General features: G+C 37.2%; 1 protein-coding gene across 6 annotated transcripts in view; it reads right to left on the bottom strand.

Annotated features, from left to right (window-relative positions):
- SORBS2 (sorbin and SH3 domain containing 2) overlaps positions 1-20,606 on the bottom strand; it is a 150,701-nt gene that overhangs the window by 19,252 nt on the left and 110,843 nt on the right. For 2 of the 6 annotated variants that reach the window (XM_061473963.1, XM_061473955.1), the window contains 5 exons: positions 9,279-9,331; positions 8,420-8,607; positions 4,623-6,182; positions 1,514-1,602; positions 216-262 (listed from right to left, as the gene is read on the bottom strand). In XM_061473963.1, coding sequence (XP_061329947.1) covers positions 216-262; positions 1,514-1,602; positions 4,623-6,182; positions 8,420-8,607; positions 9,279-9,331 — 1,937 coding nt within the window. Of the gene's footprint in view, positions 1-215; positions 263-1,513; positions 1,603-4,622; positions 6,183-8,419; positions 8,608-9,278; positions 9,332-12,190; positions 12,248-14,196; positions 14,281-20,606 lie in introns of all 6 variants that reach the window. The other 4 variants (XM_061473979.1, XM_061473988.1, XM_061473946.1 and 1 more) reach the window with 3 other exon arrangements.

Below are 20,606 nucleotides of genomic sequence, written 5' to 3'. Positions count from 1 at the left end.
ATGTGTTCAAACAAATACAATGGAGAATATAATAATGTAAGGCATTTTTATTACACAGTTTGCTAATGCACAGGCAACTGTGACAGTAAGCAGGGTCTTCTGCTTCCATGGCATTGGGTGCTGAAACTGGATAGAACAGCAGTTAGCTGCCATAAGTGCTAGGAAGACTTTTTTTGAATTATGAATTCTTAAATGATCAAAAGTCTAGTACTTACTTAGAGGTCTGAGCTTTAAAGTCATATACAGCTCTAGCTGGCAGTTTCTGAAAAGTAGGCAAAGTGATTAATACATTCAGGTAGCACTACTGTAGAGTAAACATATTTCAGGTTTTACAACCAAGATCCCAAAAGGAAAGGACATGTGCCTTACACTGGTTCTTGCAGTAACAGGCAATAAAATACACGGCTTCCTTCTTTAAGGCGGTTACATGTTCGGGGCTTAGCTGCAATTTCCATTTTTAAAATACCTGAATTTAATACAGATAGCTTTGCAGTTTTGCATTTAAGACAACTACAAAAAAAAGTTAACTAAATACAGATGTGACTTGTAGGCAGCTTGATCTTTAGGTATAATGGAGATTCACATGCTTAATATTCTCTAATACTTTAGATACCTCTTCTGTTAAATTTATTATCCTTAGGCTAATTTCAACTGTAAATACTGCATGATGTTTTATATATGTATATATAAGAAAGAGAAAAAAATATTCTGACAGCTGGAAAACGTTAGGAATATTTTAAATTTCTACAATCACATTCATAGTTTTAAGAAAGTCTGAGGAACACAGGACTGGAGGTAATCTCAAGATATCTGTGCAGCTTTCTTGATATCACAGACAATCACATCATATAATTCCTTTCATATGTTTATAAAATTCTCTCACCAAGTATCTGTAAGCTCAATCTTGTTTCAAAAATAAGACCGTAAAAGAAGCCTACTCCTCCTCACCTGTGTGGTTGACACACTTGACTGTTTTCAAAGCTGTGCTGGAAACATGAATTGTGGTATGACCCAAGAGCCTCACTCATCTAGTGACTGCCTCTGATGGGTAACCAACACCCAATACTTCAGGGGAAGGTGCAAGAAGTGATGAGCAGGACTATGTGAGGATATCTGGTAAAGTGATTTAGTCTTTCTCTGCAAGTACACATATTTTTAAACTCTTTTATACTAGGGGCTAGAATGACCTGATTATGCTATTTCCGAGAAATACTATTTGTAATGATATAAGGGTTCACATCTGTTCTATAAGAGGAATAAAACCAGACCCTTGTAAGTTTTGCATAATATAAGATACAGCTTCTTACAAAGCGTGATACTTCAAGAAATTTTAAAGAGTATCAATCTCCTTAATGAAAAAGAAGGATGCTGTCCCATCTAATGATAAGTAATTGCTCCTTTTGTCTGTATCATTACACTGTCTTAAAACCAACACACATCTTGTCTAAGGTATGTTACCCATTTATATATCCATGGATGCATATAGCTGCATTATTTATTGTTGTTTTGCTACCTCTTTGTCTGTATTTCCTCTTCTCTCCCTTGGAGTACATCGTCCCACATCAGTGAAAGCAGAAGAATAGCTTCCAGGAGACTCCTGGTCTATTGAAAACAGAAATTATGTGAAACTATGGTAAACTAAAATGAAACATTCAAATCTGAGATACTGCTTGGTTTCATTTAGGGGGTGACGAGATTGAAATGTGCTTTTCTTTCTATTAAATGTTAAATAATACATGATATGATGGCTAAAGTGCATCTTGAAGAAAATGAAGATACTGTCAAGCAAAGGCCATCCTCTGATCCACAGCAGAATATGATAGAGGATCGAGAGCACAAAATAATGTTTCACTGTATGAAGGGATGCCCTCCGCTGACCTAAATGGGAGACATGACAGCAGTACTAGGGACTCCATCAGGCTCCATGAAACTCTTTTGGAATGCCAACACTATAAAGACATAATTACATGCACAAAACATGATTAAAGCATGCTTCAATGGGAAAAAAAAAAAAATTTCCTCCTAAGTGATCTAAGATGTACTTCTACTTTACCAGGGGCACGTGTTAAGCAGCACAAGGGAATTTAAAAGGATGCTATTTTATGAAAACAACTTTGTTGTAAGTTATGGAGCACAAATCATTAGTCACCAATCTATGTGGCAGATTTTCTCTAAAGCAGTTTACCAATGTTTATTACATGATGGTGAACACATCTTTTCATGTTTCAGTAAACCCAAAATCTTATACTCTATAGCTCTGCAAGTTGCTAATGTGAAATGAAAATATGGTGGAATTATTTCAAACCAGAGGATGACATGAACTGTCTCCTGACTCCCAAGATTTACTAGTTTAGTCTCCTAGTGCCCTAGTGATACCTTCTAGAGGAGACCTATGACTGAAGGTTGTTTTCCTTTGACTTCATTCACATAATCTGTTTTTACCAGGCCCATATTTCTGAAGTACAAGCGGACCAAAAAATAAAAGAATTGAGAGCATCTCATCCATTATGTTTGATTCTTACAGAAGAAAGATTAAAATGGTCTCCAGTGGGTGTTGGCAAAGCCACAAAAACTTGAGGCTATTGATAAATACAGCGGAGGCAAAAATTGAGGTAATTGTATTATTTATGTCAATTGTTGCAAACATATCATCACCAGCAAGTACACCACTGTCCCAGCTCTGGCCAGCTTTCTTTATATGCCATATGTCTGAGAATGAGGATCTATAGTCGCTGCATAAACCTAAAGATATAATAGCTCCAAACACATCTGTTTGTTTCTTTGTTTTTCTTTAAATTCTAGCAGAAAGAGAAGGACATGGGAGGGAAGGAGTGAAAATGCATAAGAAAGAACAGTCTCCTTTATTTTTATACAGCTCCTTATGCAGTCAATATTGGTAATTTTCAGTGATTTTTTTGCTATGATCTTGAAGTCTCTGTGTGGATGGTGGCTGGAAGAGACATACACAGATTCAGCAAAAATGAAACTTCATCAGCAGTAGAGCTCAGCCATGACTGATGCTGATGGAAGTCAATGTAATATTCTGCTGTACTCATTCTCCATGCTACCTTAGGGATATTAATGCTGACGGAGTGTACCACTTCCCTTATGCCAGGCTACTTCACAAGCTGCAGAAGCTATTAGGGATCCACATTTACTCTGCACTGTGGATTTCCTTATTTTCAAGGACTGGAAAATTCTGATTTAGCAACTGTGACATGTGAGCAGCACAATCTCCAACAACTTCAGTCTCATTGCGTAGTACTGCCTGCCAGGAGTAATCATGATCAGGCCTCAAGTATGACTAATTAAAGTCTGAACTCATTTTATAGCTGTTGTTTTTTAAATCAAGTTATCTGTTCTCCGTATGTCTATCTTAACTAGTTAAGAAGGTATGGTAACAGCTTCAGTCTGATTTCTCTTGAAATGCATACTTACTGGTGTGGCATTTGCAAAAGTCACAGAAAAAGATGTGAGACTAAAGAGAAGTAAGAAAGATGGGTCTTATCAAATACCGCATAATTGATATATTAAAGACACTCTTACATCCATTTGTGATTTCAAGCAGAGCTTTGTAATGTCATTTAATTCTCAAAGCTGCTCTGCCACAGAGGAATGTATCTCTGTAGAAACAGAATTCTTTAACAGAAATGTTACCATTTAAAATGAGAAAGATTTGCCAAAGACTGTCTAAATCATCTGAGATACACCTTTGTGCACTCCTCCTGTGAATCTAGTTTGCTTCTTTTAATACTGTAAGGTTGAACTTTAAAACATTTGAAGCTCAAAGCAATTTTTTTGAGAAAAAGAGAAGCAGAGCCACAAAGAACTCAAAGCAGTAACTTCCAAACTAGATCATGGTCAACACAGACTTTTTTAGAAGTTATACTCACACTGGTAATTTCAGTCAAATTTTGATTATTGAGAATTTCCCTTCTAAGAGGATAGGAAATTTCTCAAAACTTCACAGATGATAAATCAAAATTTTATGAGAAGAACTGATTTTGCTGCCACAGAAACTGGAAATTGTATTGTTTGAACAGTGGAAATGAAAACTTCCTAAAATGACCTTACAGTCTATTCACAAAAAGTAATATGAAGAAGTGGAATTAGTGTCTTTTCATATGAAAGAAGAATTAAAGACTTAACTTTCTATGATACTGGCAGAATTAACAGCACTTTTGTCACCTACATATAACAAAACTATGCAATGTGTTTTAGATACAGGTTTTGTTTAGTATTTTATTTCAAATAATAAAGGAAGGGCTGTCTGCATATTTGTTTTCTGTTTGAGCAGCATCTTATGATGCATGCATTCACTTTCTATAAGGCCTTTTTCTTGGGGAATAACCCCCACATTGCTTGCTTTGTAACCTGTAGCACTAATAATGTATTAGTTGAAATCCATCTTTACTCCATTTGTCCAGATTACTGTATTTTGTGAATAGACAGCAAATTTATCTATCCTCATCACCTATGTAAAAATGACTTAATGAAGAATTTTATGGGATGAAAGCTTCTTATAGATGACACAAATAAAAATGTAATGAGAAAGGGTAGGAAATACAGGGAGTAAGGTTAGATACATAAATCACAAGGACAGAAGAAGAAAGTTAATCCACCTTGGAAACACAGTGCACTATCATTGTTGTTAGTTGCGTCCATGTCTGGAAAAGAGGCACTAAGAGGTAATCTTCCACAATCATTCTGGTACAGTGGGCAATGGATAGCACCATCTTGAGGCAGTGGATGAAAAGGCTGGTGCACGGGACTCTTTTTTAGAGCTTTAAGAGATGAATTCCGTTCTGGAATGTCTGGAAGCAGCTCAGTAATAAGTCTGTGTAATATACTGTTGTCAGGCAAGCTTCCCCTTCTTTTTTCAGCTTTAATTTGGTCACAGATATCTTTAAGTGCAGAATCTAGTGCTTCAAATACAGATGACTTGCATTTTTTCTTTTCAGTGTGTTTTTTAGGAGCTGCACTTTTTTTCCTCCGGAAAGGCACTGGACTGACTAGGAATGCTATCTTAGAGAGGCCAGATTCTGTTTCCTGTCTCCTTGGATCTTCAGTGGTTTCTTGTTTAGCCCTTTCATGTTTCAGCATGGTGGTGAAGCGTGTATAAGATGCTGGGCATCGTCCTTTGCAGGAGCTGATGAGGTGCCTGTGGTGGTGGTGATGGTGATGGTGGTGATGGCCTGATCCATAAAAGCTTTCAGATGACGTGAAGGAGAAGTGGTCAAAGTCACTTTCACTACAAAAGGATGAACCCTCTATCTGGATAAAGTCACTGAGATCAGAAACCACTCCATCTTGATCACTGTCTGAAAAATCCATATGTGATCGTTGTGGCTCATCACTGGTCACTTCAATATGGATTGGCACCAGGGTCTTAGACTTGTAGCTCCGTTGTACCTGAGAGGGATGTCTGCCTTGATTTTCTTCTTCCAGCAAGGATTCAATAGAAAACCGCCTCTGTGGACATATGCCGTTTTTAGGAGGCTCTAGTGTAACAGTTGACAACATTTCATCGCCTAGGTTCGGCATCGATTTTGATTTCTGGATTAATTTTTCAAATTCAGATATTCTGGTTGGCACCATGTCTCTGGGCACCTCTTCAGTAGAAGACTCCCTCCAGCCTTGAAGGATACCTTTGTGCTGTTCTTTTTCATACTGCAGTACTCTGGACTTCACAGAACAAATCACCTCAGAATTCATCAAGTCCTTGCGATTGATGCGGTGCATCTTTTTGTACATTTTTAGGAAGCCTGGGGCATTGTGTGCGGATCTGTGACGAACTCTTGACCTACTACTGCCATGGCCCTCAACATATGGGGAGGCCCAGTTCATTGAGCAAACTTCTTTGGAGGAGTCCTCACATAACAGAGAGCCCATGCTTTCAGACTTGGCCTGTGCATCGGGAAAACTATCGTGATCATCTGTTAACAGATCATCATAGCTACGAGATTTTCTCTTTGGAGAAGTAGCTTCTTCTGTGCTGCTCCAGACTTCTGCATTTTGACGAGTCATTTGCCAGCCATTCTTGTAGCTGACTGCCCTTCTTGAATCATTTGGAACAGCTAAATGTTGTCTGTAAGTGCTACAGTAATCTAATTCGTTTGAGGTGTTGTGGTTGTGCACTGAGTAACTTGAAAGGGATGGATACACTTTGCTAATATCCCCACCTTTATAATCCATAGAGCAGCATGGTAAAAAAGAGACATTGCCAGAAATTAAAAGATTCAGAAAGCTCAAATTAGTATCAGTAAGTGTTAGAAAGATTAGAAAAGAGACAGCAATCAATGCATCCATCAGCTTAGGTCAGTACAGAGGTTGCTACATCCTGGGGCAGAAGAGCTAATAATTAATTTTCCACCAGTAAAAAATGTACTCGTGCTAATTTGAACATCTACCCCAGCTCAAACCACCACAATTATGGAGGTGTTACGCCCTCAGCAACTCCCCTGCCAAAGCAGCATAAGAAAACAAACATTAATACCGATTTTGAAGCAGATCAACAGACAATAAAAGCTGCAAAAGATTTAAAGAGGAAGCCAAACAAGAAATCTAGACCTCAAGTCAAATATTGACTTTTCTGTCTGGGCACTCTGAAAAAAACTGTTTTGAGCTGAATAATGCTCAGAGAGTTCACAGCACCTGTGTATTCTAAGATAATTAAGATAAATCTTTTAAGGTAAATCTTTATATGCTATCAAATGGGAAAGTTCTCCCAGTTGTTCACAGTTAGCATAGGCAGCTCTCTCTTTCATTGTGTGATACAGCACTGAAGGGAGTGGTGTTTTCTACAGCTTAAGGACAGCAGAACTAAGTGGCTGAGGAACTGCTATACAGGTGTAAAGGAAGATGTATCTGAACCTAACCAACACGTAGAAGAAACAATAACCCTTAGACTGGCTTCCAAAACAAAGCCTGAACTTTCAAGCAAGTTTTAAGACATTTTATTTGTATGTGCATGCTGGATCTAGAAGCCATTGCGAGACAAATTTAGAGCTGTGATCTCTCATACTTGCACCGAACTTTCAAAAATAGTCTCAAGTGACAACATTCAGTTCAGGACACATGCTTCAAAACACCTCAATCTGCTGTCTGGAACAACCTGAATCTGGATCAGAAACTGAAACGGAGTTCAAAAACTATGCTGATCAAACAGCTTATAGTGTGCTGCTGCTTTAGCAAGAAATAAGGAAAAATAACATTTTAATAATAATAATGCTACAATAATAAACATAATGCTGGGGGAGAATGGAGGGACGCAGGTAGGTCACCTTCTGAAACAAAATTAGCTGTGGTAGATGTTCTCAAGGGAAGGGTTTTCAAGCACAGGAAGTGTTTAAGGCATGGCAAGTGCTCATTATAGGTGGTGTAGTCAAAGATAAATGCAGGTAAATGGAGTTTAAACTTTTCACTGCCTGGCTTAGTACACCAAATGGATGAGTTTTAAAAGTACCGCTATACCACTGGGTTTAAAATGCATTTGCTTTTCCATCACTTCACTCTTCATATTCCTCAGTGGTTTACTTTGATGCATTCTATTGCAACCTGGATATTATGTTTTTTTTTTTCACTGGGAATCTACTTTTACAAAGGTCTAAACAATCCTTAATACAGCTATAGGCTGCTTAGTGTAGCTATGAAATACAGCAGTTCAATGAATAACAACAACTTAAACAGAAAGAGACCCATTGTATAGAATATGACTCTATATATTACTTTTACTGTCTATTACAGAAACCTTATGTCTTGCTAAAAACCCACAAACCAACAACTGATTCAATTACCTATTTTCAGGAGAGAAACGTTACAGAGTGAGAACACTGAAGAACAGTAATAGAGTGGTGAGTTACATGGAAAAAGAAACTAAATAGATTGTATATGCTGTACTAAATACTTCAAGGATTCACAAAATCAAAAATGGATGTCTGCTTGATTAATTTAAGTCCTGATAACTAACAATGTCTACCACATCAGCTATAGATTTGAAAGGTCTACTATACTGGAAGCACATCTTAAATCCTATGTGCTATTTGTCTTGATTTACTTTTTGTATATAGTGAAAACAGTTTTAAAAGCACATCAATCTAATAAGAAAGTAGTGGGGTTAATACAACTTTATGGGTTTATAGATCATGGTATAAATATTAGTCTTCATTTAGTTAATTTTCTTTTGTTAGAATAAGCAGTTGAAACTGGAAAATCCTTGTTACAAATCCAGCTTTTCAGCTTAAAATTACACACTTAAGTGTAAACAAGCTAGCCTTTCCTGAAAGGTCCAAACCTGTTGCTTCATACAGTAAATCTCCCAGTGAAGTGCACCTAGTAACAGCACACAGTTGCATTTACTATCAATGTATTGTACGACACATCATCAGTGATTTTTCACTAACAAATATGATTCTCTTACCTTTTGCTCGTGATGGAGAAGAAGGAGATGAGCTAGTTAAAGGCTTTCGAAGGGTGGTATATGGGCCTTGCATATCTGTACGGCCTGGGCTAGGCCTGTTCGCGTTCTGATCACTGTGCACCCTCTGATGGCTTACAGTAGGTTCTGACTTCCTTCGCTTTCTGTAGTCACTTGCAGTACTTGCAGAACTACAGAAATAAGCAGTATTAGCAGCAGTCTGAGGTCAGAATTCAAGGATTTAAAAAGTAAACTCGTATTATTGGTTTATAGATTAAACAATACCAGGATAAACACGTCAAAAACATGTAAAGGGGAGAAGAACTGGTCTCAGGCATCTTATAGCATATTTCACCCAGAAAAGCTGAATTTCTTCTTTACCTGATTGTTTTAAAGTTTTATACAAAACTGCTATGACCTTTTAATAGTGAAAGCTTTGACATAAATGCATCAAGGTTTTAAGACTACTTTTGATACTATAAATTCAGTGCAAAGATAGGAAAAAGAGAGTAAGGACAGATGAGGTAGCATGCTTTGGGAAACAACACTGAAAGTGCTGCAGACAGCAAGGTTAAATGACAGATTGGTACAGTTGAGACAGAAACTCAGGGTTTCTAGTGGAAAGACACAGAATAGAGCACGGCTTATTTTGAATGTAAAGAGTAAGTCCTTGTAAAATGAAGGTAAAATTTACACTTCAGTATTAAAATATGAACACCCTCTTCATGCATCTCTCTTTTGTCAGCTCACATGGTGAATGTTAAAATGTGACACTCTGGAACATCTGATGGTTTCAGGTCACAGAAAAACCCCTCAGGCTGTATAATCTGTGTCTACTAAAATCATATATTGTATTTCTTACCTAGAGGGCCTGTCCAGGCCTCTGTCTGTTGAATAGTGATGATATAAGGAAGTCTGTGAAAAGAAACACACGAATCTGTTATATACCTGTATTTGAAAAAAGGGTGATGGTTTCTGCTTATCGTGTTTGCTTATACTTTGTTATTCTGTGACAAATCCTATAAGAACAGGCTATGGTTAACCCTCCTGGGCACTCCAACATAGCTGCTGCAATGTTTCATGAGAACAGTTACGCAGTTTTTTAAAAGGATCATTTAATTTCCTATTCTACTTCAGTAATGTTTTTTCCTTTAAAGCACTGCTGAGTAACAATCCAAAGTCATGCTTCTCTATAACCTTTTCAAGAATAGATACAGAACAGCCAAAATTAACTTTCACTTTAAAAACACAGAAATCTGAAAATATTTCCCTCATGCAGAAGTGAGGTCTGCAGAGCTTCGCCTCCCTTGCAGTTACTCATCAAAATCCTACAATCATATATAAATTATAGCCACATGTTTGCAGATCCCATGATGTTTGTGGCCAGTTGCTGAGCACCTGATATTTCTGGTAAGAACAGGGTCTTTTTTACCACTGTATTTGTTTTTTAAAGTACATTCTGAAGAAGGTATTTATTCCTGAGTCTTTGCTATTCATTCAGTTCATCTTTTCAAGTTTTTCTTTTCATCCTCTGAGAGCTGAAAAAAACCTGTCTTTGTGACAGTTCTCCAACCACTATCCAACTTTTGATGATTTTAAAATAAATACCTAGTATTATGAGGTTTACCTGCAATAAAACCACAGAAGCCAGCAGCAGAGTTGCTTACACCAACAGCTAGTGCAACCAGTTTTCACATTCCTACATGCCAGAGTGAAGCAAAGGCCTCAGGTCTGTGTCCTTCCCTGCACTGCCCACAAAACACACATTGAGCCTGCCCTGAAAAGCCTCAGAGTCTTATTTCAAATCTGACTGCAACTATCAGCCTCATCTTTGTTGACCAGTCACTGCCACGGTGCGGTACCAGCAGAGGAAGGAAATTTGGGCTCACAGGCTACCTCTGTTAGAACTGTTGCATGAGGCGACACAAGCGTTTTGTAGATTAATTGTCATTGCGGGGTTTCTTGTGCAGGTGCCAACCCCTTCCATTAGAGACTGGACCAAGACCATCTGTCACATGATGCTGGCCAAACAGACAGGAGACACTGATTACTTTCCACCACGTATAATGGCTCCAGGACCATACAGACCATGATGTAAATCCCAAGGGTGGTGACAGATCCCCAATGCCTCCTATGGAAGGCAATGGCTAAATCACACAACTGAAACCAAACCAGAGAGAACTCCTTTATCCACAGCATTCCCCAGGCCATAAATAGTGTGTTAATGATCAGCCTAAGACATCAAGAAGTGCGTGTCATGCCAGAATTGACTGCTGGGTTACTATATGGCTTTTGCTTTCTGTCCTTTATCAATTTGAATGCCCTTTTGTCCTTTCTTTGATATCTTCTTTGAAGTTTTTTCTGTATGAAAGATACTGTACATTGCACATTCTACAATACTAACTTTTACAACAGGCATGCAATAATACATATAAGCTGTGTGGATTTTATACCTTCTAACCACAGGTAGAGCTGTACTGATAGGGCACATAGGGGAAAAGTGAAAGCAAACAGTGGGTACGGTTGCTTTTTACTGCCAAGAGTGGGTACCACTGCTTGTAGCTGTCCCTAACAGCTCTCGGGCATTTACTGACCCATGATCCCTCCAAGCCACATCCAGGCGGCCCAATAGTACGCATCTCCCCCGCCTCCAAAGCTAATTAGGCATTTTCCAAGAATGTTCAACACTGCTGTATATGGATAAAAGCTGCCTGACAAAAATAATTAAATATTGAAGACAACCACTCCAAACTACCAAATACAGCCAAATACTCTGATGCAGTTTTACTCAAAACCCCATAAAGTTATAAACAGGCTTGTTTGCATGATGGTTCTAATACCTAACAAGTTTGTGAACACAATTTATAAAATTCAAAGATATAAAAAGTTTCAAAATAAAACACAAATGTCTCTTTAATGTCTCTTTAAAAAGATAAAAGCAGTATTACTTAATAGTAGCTGTACCCAGACCTACTGAACATGATACTATTTCAAATAATCATGCTAACTTTAAACCAACTGGAGTGGATAACTTGCAAACAATTAATAATTTAAGGCCACAATTTGCATTTAATTTTTTGAGAGAATACAGAACATGAGAGTGAATCACAAATACGAAGTAAAGCCATCAAATGAAATAAAGCTGTCGTTACAGGATTCACCAACTTTCACCCTAACACTAAAAGTGGGGAGGGAAGGGAGAAGGAATGAAGTCCTGAATCTCTCCCACTTACAATAGGGCAGTGACAGCCCTCTGCCTCATCTTGGTGTATTTTATTTGGAGTAATGACAGTGACTGTCAATCCTACAGTTCTAAATTTACAACCAGCAACCTTAGTCATAAATACTGAATTGGAGAAATTACAGTTTAGCCACAAAGGCTTTCACTTGATATACAGAATTTGCAGTCAAATATTTCAATTAAAGAAATACTACTGTGCTGATGTACTAATGGTGAAATGCACTTGCCCAACTCTGAAGAAGTGGGAATTTGTCAAAGAGTTAAGAGATGTATGGGCTGTCATGTAATTCTGAGTGTTAATCTCTGAGATGCTTTGGGATAAGGACTCACAGTTCCTAGGATAATAAGATCAACATCCAAATGCACTAGTGATCTGGAAAGATATGAAGACAAAGATACAATGATTGTGGATTAGAAACATCTCATAGCTATCAGAAGGAAACCACTACACTTTAACAAACTTAAGACATAATCGGTGAGCATTCCAACCCTTCTTCCCAAGAGAATCATCTGAACAAGAATCATTCATTTACCTCATTGGAAACACCAGAAGAACTGTCTTGAACATAGTCCAAAAGCTTTTTAGGTGGCTGCATCATAAAAGCAGAATTGTAGAGATGAAATGGAGTAGAATCAATGGCAGCAAGGAATGAAATGTGGAGAAGGTGACACAGTTAGAAACTAAGTGTTGACAGCATCAGATACAAAGAGTGACACATATTGGTAGAATGGAAGGAAGGATGTGTTACAATAGTTTTTAAATTATAAGCATCTTAATAAAATGTTAGTAACTTTAGGTAGTAAAATTTACAACTGGAATGGCTGAATCAATACTAGCAGTTTCTAATACTGATGAGACAGAAGAGTGTAAAGCATCAGAGTTACGTTCTGATGGGGAAATCCCATTATATTTTATCTTACAGGAGAAACTATTCTCAGGTTATGATAATCAGTAAAATATTGTTGATATATTGTTCATCAGAAGAGTATCTGGACTGTTTCTGCCCACCTACAGGGAGGAGTGACAAAACAGCTTGAAAGGCTAGATAGAGGAGATAAAAGGTCATCAGTGAAAATGCGATACATTATAGACTATTGGACAACAGATTAAACCCAGATATATTTAACTAATTTTTTCCTATTATTTGCTGTTGGTATTTAAAAGGCAATTTTTTGAAATGTTATAATTAAAAAATTAAAGCTTTTAAAGAATGTATGTGATTTGTTTTGTTTTCTGCTCTCACTGAAGTAGCTGGGAGTTCTGGCTTTGGTTTATGGCTAGCTAAAAAGGGGGACTAAGGTACCTGGTTCCCAGACTGACCTCCAGGGCCCTGTATCATGTGCTTAGACTTCTCCTGTAGCCTGGCATGTCAGTAATTGCCATGCTGAGGGGCGCTCCAAAGAATTGCTAGCTAACAGGGAAAGATAAGAATGGGAATGTTTTAAACCCTGATAGTTTCAAGCTCAAATGCCATGTCTATTTGGGATTTCCTGCCTCTGGGCAGCTGCTTCTGTTTGTTTTCTCAAGCTCCCCAGAATCCTGGGGAGCTATGAAAATACTTAACCAGACTATGGGGATGCTTGGGTTTACTTCAATCTTTCTGAGGGGATTTGAACTCCCATCTTCTACCTGTGTGGAAAGTATTCTAGCCACTGTGTTAGACATTCTTCTGTGATGAAGACATTTGCTACCCCTTTCCCTAAAGAGGTTAGAGTGTACAGGAAAGAATTGGAGCTCAAGGAGCCAGAGAGGGTGTGTGCAAAAGCAAGAGCAGGTGCATCTCCAACCTAGTTGTTAAGGCACTGTGCAGGGAGGAAGTGAAACCTAGCTCTCAGCTTGCTTCAAGGACAATGCTAATGATTTATCCCTGTATAAAATACACAAACAGCATAGGTCCAATTAAGCCTGCGGTATTTGCAGAAGAACTGTGAGTGCCTAGGCAACTAAAGGTGAAAACCTGAGATCTCTCTGATGTTTAGGTGTTTCAACCAAATGGAACTTTTCAGCTTTATATCTGTAAACGTAAAATGCTTGAACTACGAATAAACTGGCATCTGTTTGCCCAAGTCCTTTTTTTGGACCTGGCTATTTGTGAAAATTGAAGCAGAACTGAAGTCCGTTCAAGCAGGTGTTCAGCTTGAAAACAGCAAACCTGTATCTCTGTGTTCATGTACAAAATACATATTCTGCATGTATGCATACAGGACAGGATGAAAAGGGAAAAGATTTTTATCAGTATTTACTGCCATAAGCAATTTATATATGGCTGTGTGTATTAAAATGTACACATGTCCCTTCAAGTAAAATACACGATTTGTAACTTAGCATCCCTAATGCAAACTGACATGGTTTTCTGCTTTAAAAGAGTTAAAAAATAATCCAGCCAAATGCAAAAGATTTAGGGAGACTACTAAAGATCCCTGTTCAACATTTTATTTGTCTTGTTCTTAAATATTACACACTACTATTTGTCTAATATGTAGTCTGTATTAAAGATATTAAAGCCACTACTCTGGCAAGTTAAGGTTCCTCACTTACCGGACGTCCAAACTCCAGTTCTGAAAAGAATTTATACCAGGGTTCGTTTTCTAAATCTATGTCATCTGGGTTTATGCGATCAGGCTGGAGCAGTTGTGAAGGAAAAGGGAAGGAAAAGGCACACACTGAGCAGGTGCTAGAAATGCCATGTCACTTTAACAACACACACACACAAACACAAAACAAATACGGGGAAAGGAAAGGAATAAAATCAAAGAATGAAGATGGATATTTAAGACAATGCATATTCTTGTTCAAGAGCTGTCACTGACTGGTAGCTTTAATACTTTTTCTTGCTGTTCTTCCAATACTGGAAAACATTAAACATTTTAAAATTACTCTTTCAAAGTTAATAGGGCTCTGACCCCTTCTTTAAACATCATTGCATTACTTAACTACATTTAATGCTACTAGAGATTGCTTGTTAAGAAGACGGTTTAAATGACCGTCATCTTCAGCATAGGCAAGAAATTGCCCATCTGGTCAGCAAGACATAACTATATCAGTACTGCATTTGGTCACTCCTTGTCTTCTCACAAAACATGTTAATTCTGGATCTTGCTGTCCTGAAGCAATGCTGAGAAAAGGTATATGAATCATGTAGGCCTGACTGTATTAAAAAGCCACTTCAGCATACGAAATGGAACTAGTGTATTTTAAATCCTATGGACAAGAAGTTGGTGAGAAAATATGCATTCCACAATATTCATTTTAGCAGTGTTTTGTAAGGCTTTATCTCCCATGGCCGTGTTGGAATAATGAAGCTTTTTTTTCCCCACACACTGTTTTAATCTGAAATTTTTCACAGCAAAGGGATAAAGTAGCAATTGAAGATAGCATTAAGAAAATTCTTCAATGAACAGAAGAATAATTGACAGATTTATTCAAGTAGCATGAAAATAGCGCAAAACAGTAGAGCTCCCTATGGGATATCTAATCAACTGCAAACTTGACTGCATCAATTATTTTCTAAAGATCTCCAGTTCCTTTGTAGGATCTGATGCAAGCTGTCATGCAGCACAGAATTACAGTGAACTGTTGGCTTAAAGAACTCTGAAACAGAGAATTCCTCTTGTTAAAGGTATTTCTGAATTTAAAATTTGGTCCTCCACTATTGTAATTACCAGATCTCAGACACTAATTATGGTGTGACCTAGAAAGCAATCCTCCAAGAAAATGACAGGGTCCTGCATAAAGAATGATACTTGTGATTAAGCACATAACACTTTTGCCTCCTGGGTCAAGCTGTCACCAGTACACCAGAGCAACCACATACAGCTATTTCTGTAAGAGATGACACCGTGTTCTTGACCATTTCAGGTAATTAAACATCTTACAGCACTTTTCTTGCTGCCTTTGATGTTACTGGAACAGACTGTCAACTTTGCTCTACTGAAAGGTCAACAACCCTTTTGAACTACCTTGTAGTATATTGTTTTATAGATTTATCTTCACAGTGTCCCTTTCAAGTAAGGGAACAGAACACGGAGTGAATGCCAGTGATGGAACAGCTTGCTGTGCTCCACAGCAGGGGTAGGAAGTGAAGCTGCTCTGGAGTTTTTCCCTTATGTTTCCACCATCCACAGCCATATTCAGCAATACTAATAACAACTGTTTCAACACACTATACATACCCAAGTCGTTAGTAGAAAATCACCACTGAAATTAGTTTCATGAATTGACCAGTAAAGATTTGGAACCTTAAGAGAGGCTATAATTGAATACAAAGCACATGATTCTCTTCTACAAACAAATGAGGGTGTGAGGGCAAAAAAATGACAAAGTCACAAAGCAGAAGATAACTTCATTATGTATCAACTTGATTCCCATTACACAGAATGCTTGGTGTATTCAGAGGTTTTTGCTTACTTAAAAAAAAATGAAATTCACAACTTAGATCTGGATACTGTGAGAGGACAGAACTAAACAAACAACTGCTTTTTTATCATTTTTCTGAACAGTATGTTGGAATATTTGTGGTAAGTTTTCATCTGCATTCTTATACCAGTGAATTAATTTTCACAGAGATGTTAATATCAATAATTGGATACATCTACATAAAAGAAATGACTAAATCCCTTCTAATGCATATGGCATTGAAGTTGTGGAGCTGTTTGCAGTACAAAGCCAGGCTTACTAACATAACTTGCTTGGGTAGTGTATTCAGCCCTGTGAGCCTCAAGGTCCCCTGGGTAACAGTAGCTGCACAACTACACACTGACAGACTGTTGCTCCTTATTGTAGGGAGCCAGAACACGCCATCAGACCAGATGTGTTTCCATCCAGTTAGCCAAATAGATAAACATGAGAATGGGAGTTGGCTTCCTCTTAATCTTGAAATACTCTTTCAATTAGCTGAAAGCTTATTCCCACCCCTGCCCCCCGATTTTCTGCTTGTAAAGAAAAAGCCAGAGGTAGTGCATTTTATGTAGTTTCTAAGGTTTTGAGTTCTTCTCATGTAGTAGTGTGCAAATGAGAGCGTAAGAAAGTGTGTAGAGCGGTCCATGCACACAAGTTCTACTTTTATTTACAGTTTAAACTGCAGAGGGCAGTACACAAAAAGAAACAGCACTGAAGCCTGCAAGTCCACTGCTGCTAGGCAGTTCTAGAGAGGACTCCGCATTCCCTGTGCTACCAAGATCAATACGCAGGCAATTGATTTCTCTCGGCTTTCGGATTCAGTTTTGCTGATGGACCTTTTTCTATTATCTCCCCTTCGAAGAAACTTAAAAATGAACAAATAATTTTGACTTTAAAAAGTGAACAGAGCTTGGTCTGATATCTCCCAAACTGCTTGAATAGAAGGTAAAAGTATTAAGTAAATTTCCTTTTTATGACCTGTCCGTCAAACCAAGTCACATTCCTATATTCTATCCTTCATCTAGTTTTAGTAACCTTTCATTACATGTTGAAAATACACTACTAAAGACCACTAAGTAACTTCACTCTTTTTTGGCATTTGCATCAGATGGTCAGCACAGTACTGCATCAACACACTCAAGTATAGAACAACAGTGTCATTGAAAAAAAGATACATCTATAATGTTGTATTCAGCTTTGCCTGTGATATACACAAGCAGACAATCAAAAGTGGGCATTTAAACCTTTAAGTTACATGTTTCTCACTATTAACCATGGATCTGAGTGCTCAAATTAATATTCTGCATTTGCCTGAAGCCTCTTTGGAACAATGGACTGAGATGACTGAGATGTCTGTTGTAAATTTGGCTTCGGCATTTTATTAGCTCTGAAGTTTCCTTTTGCTTTTTCCTTTTTTCTTTTTGGACTACAGCTGTTATGGCTCCAAGTTCAGATTGACTTCGTCTCTCCATATCTTGATGAGAGGACATACCAATCCATAGAATTCCTGATTTCTTTTTAACACATGCTGAGAAATTCTTTTTTAGTTGACAAAGTGTTACTCAAGTAACTCAACTCACAGCGCACAATACTCTGATAACCAGCTTGACAGAAAACTTGCATATTCTAAGGAAAATTTCTAATTCTTCACTACAGTAAAAAACCCCTCCAAACCCCCAAATCAACAGATATGCATCATGGTGCAAGCCCAGACTATTTCTGGTATTTGACAAAACAGTCATGTTTTTTAATGTATTCAGATCATTAAATCCTCTTGCATATAAACCCAGCAGAAGAACTTGTATACTGAATACATATATAAAAAATATATGGAATAAAATTTTAACCTGATGACTTTTATCTGAATAGCACATGTGTACTTTCATGCTCAGTCTAAAACATGTCGTGAAAATAAAGGCATCTATTATTGCTTGTACCAATTTTACAAAGTCTTTTTTTTACAGCAACACTCAGATCTTTCCTTAGTTGCTTTACTGCAGAAATAGAGAAATGTACATGTATGAAGGAATTACTTCACATATACACTGTTCAACCTAGTATAGAATAAAAAATCTAACAATATTCATATGAGTAAGATTAAGTTATTACAATGCAATTTACTTATTCACTGAAAGTAAACATTTATATTAGGAAACAAATCCATGCTTCAGATGACATTAGAGAAAAAAGGAGTATTTTATTGAATTGCAGACATTAGAGGTAGAAACATATGTCAGAACAACTTATGTACCACTTTATCAGTGCTATGATATTAGAAAAGGTAATGTTTTATGAGTTCATTGAAACAGGAATAAAGGAGCTGACACATCATTGCTTGGAAGATTATTCAACAGCTTAATGTCACTTACTTTCAGTTGTAATCGTAAGCTTCTCGTTTTTGTTGATGTTTTATACTCTTACAAGTTGAAATTACAGAAGGAAAAGCATTCATTTCCTGTTTCATGACAGTAAGTTGCTACATGATACTGCAGCTTGAAATTACACTCATCTTCTCATATCCATAACAAAGATAATCATCTATCCCTAACCAATCTATCCGTTTAATGTCTATTATTAGGTCATTTCTTTAGGTTTATTATTTCTTACATTCTTTTGACCTGTTGAACGATATATGCTGAATTTCCCATGAAATGTTGGTTTTACATTGAATCTCATTTTATTATATTCTTCCCGTGTTTCTAACCCCCACATTAATCACAACTGGTTCCAGTGTAGTACCTACGTCACTAAGGGAAATGCTGACTTTTCAAACCTCACCTGCCCTGTCTAACATCATATAATGTAGCTGTAATTTTTTTTTCTGATCATTTTGGTATCAAAACTCCAATCCTGTAGACATGGAAATTATTTCATTTCAGCAAAAAAATGTTATGATTTGAATTGTTGGAGAAACTCCCTTTGACTTTTTTTCTTGTTCTGGCAAAACTCGTAAGGTAAGAGTTTCCAGTTCAGATGCCATAAATGTCCATCTTTTACAATACTAATGAACTATACTCTTATATTCCGTATTTTGATTACTATTTTCTTTCATTATCAACAGAACAATTTTTAAGACATTAAAAGTAATAAAAAATTTGGAGATTATCAAGGTGAAAGACTTAACTCATGCAATACTGACACAGTTGAGAATTCAGTTTTCAACTGAATTTGGAATTAATGCATTGTTTTCAGATGTCAGGTTCTCCTACACACACAGAAAAGTCCTTCAGCCTACTCTGCTGATTACCCTTCAAGAAGTCATGAGTTTTGCCTTCCACATCCCATTCAGTGAATACAAGGAACACCAAAAATAAACTGCATAAGCAAGTTAGAAAAAAAGGATTCAGGAACAGTCAGCAAAGCGCACTTTTAAAAATTTCATTGGTTTGCTAAAACTGAAAAAAATGTACCTACGATCATACTCATCAGCAATTCCATTTGAATGATTTTTTCACATTACAGTAGTTGAAAATATAATTTATTAAAAAAGTGAGGCCATTCTTGCAATATCACTGCAATTTTCTTATTTTTCACTTGAAACTGCTGTTATTCTTTGGCACTGGGAAGGCTGGTAAATGACCTCACTGTGTATAATGCAGCCATGGCAATCAAAAAAGTGCTCAGAACAAATGCCATTACCTTTTACATGAAATTAAATTTGTCATCACAATAAATACTAAGTCCGGTTGAATCATACTGAGTAATTAGCAGTTCCTATAGAAGCACCAATTTCCACTTTGAAAAATGCATCAGTTCTGCAAAAAACTTAATTTTACAGAAACACAGATTAGTATTTTCTAGTTAATGAGAATTATGTCGCTGCAATGACCACAGAACCACAAGGGAAACGTGCTTAGTAAAGGTGTTTCACACTGTTGAAATACTACATATGTGGAATTCAATTATCTGCTTAACAAATTTTGTATTAGTAAAATTAATTCTGTGAAGAAACATGTAATACAGTAATACAGAAGCAAATAATAATCCAGTACTGATTACATGAATGCCTTTGTTTTCCTAAAATAAGAAAGTACTGAGACAGCACAAAGGTAAATTAGAAAGCCTGAGTGAATGTCTCTTTCAGTAAATGAAGTCTTCTGTTAATGGTGATTTTGCATGCATTAAGCATAGCCTTATCAGACATGCTTGTGAAAAACTCCACAATTGCTATCATTATTCAGAACGCAGAAATAAAGGCTTCTAATTACACGTTAGTGTACACTGAGTAATCACAGAGTAATTGAGGCTGGAAAGGACCTCCAGAGGTCATCTAGTTCAACCTCCTGCTAAAAGAGGGTCTAATCAGGTCAGGTTGCTTCAGAGCTGTGTCCAGGTGAGTCTTGAACACCTCCAGAAATGGAGATTCCACAGCCACTCTGGGCAACCTGGGCCAGTACTTGACCAAAATCTCCTTCTGTGTACATTTATTTTAATGCATTAATTAACCATCATATGTGCTGTCAATGCTACTCAAAATGAGTGCTGGTGATGCATGCCAACTAGTAAAGCAGTTTCCATTAATTCACAGTTCTGCTTATTTGCACAGTTGT

The sequence above is a fragment of the Pezoporus flaviventris genome, unplaced genomic scaffold (genome assembly GCF_033815535.1).
Source record: "Pezoporus flaviventris isolate CSIRO_AGI_PZ_B2104156 unplaced genomic scaffold, CSIRO_AGI_Pfla_v1 ptg000002l, whole genome shotgun sequence".
Classification (NCBI taxonomy): Eukaryota; Metazoa; Chordata; class Aves; order Psittaciformes; family Psittacidae; genus Pezoporus; species Pezoporus flaviventris.
This window is presented reverse-complemented; position numbering and strand designations above follow the sequence as displayed.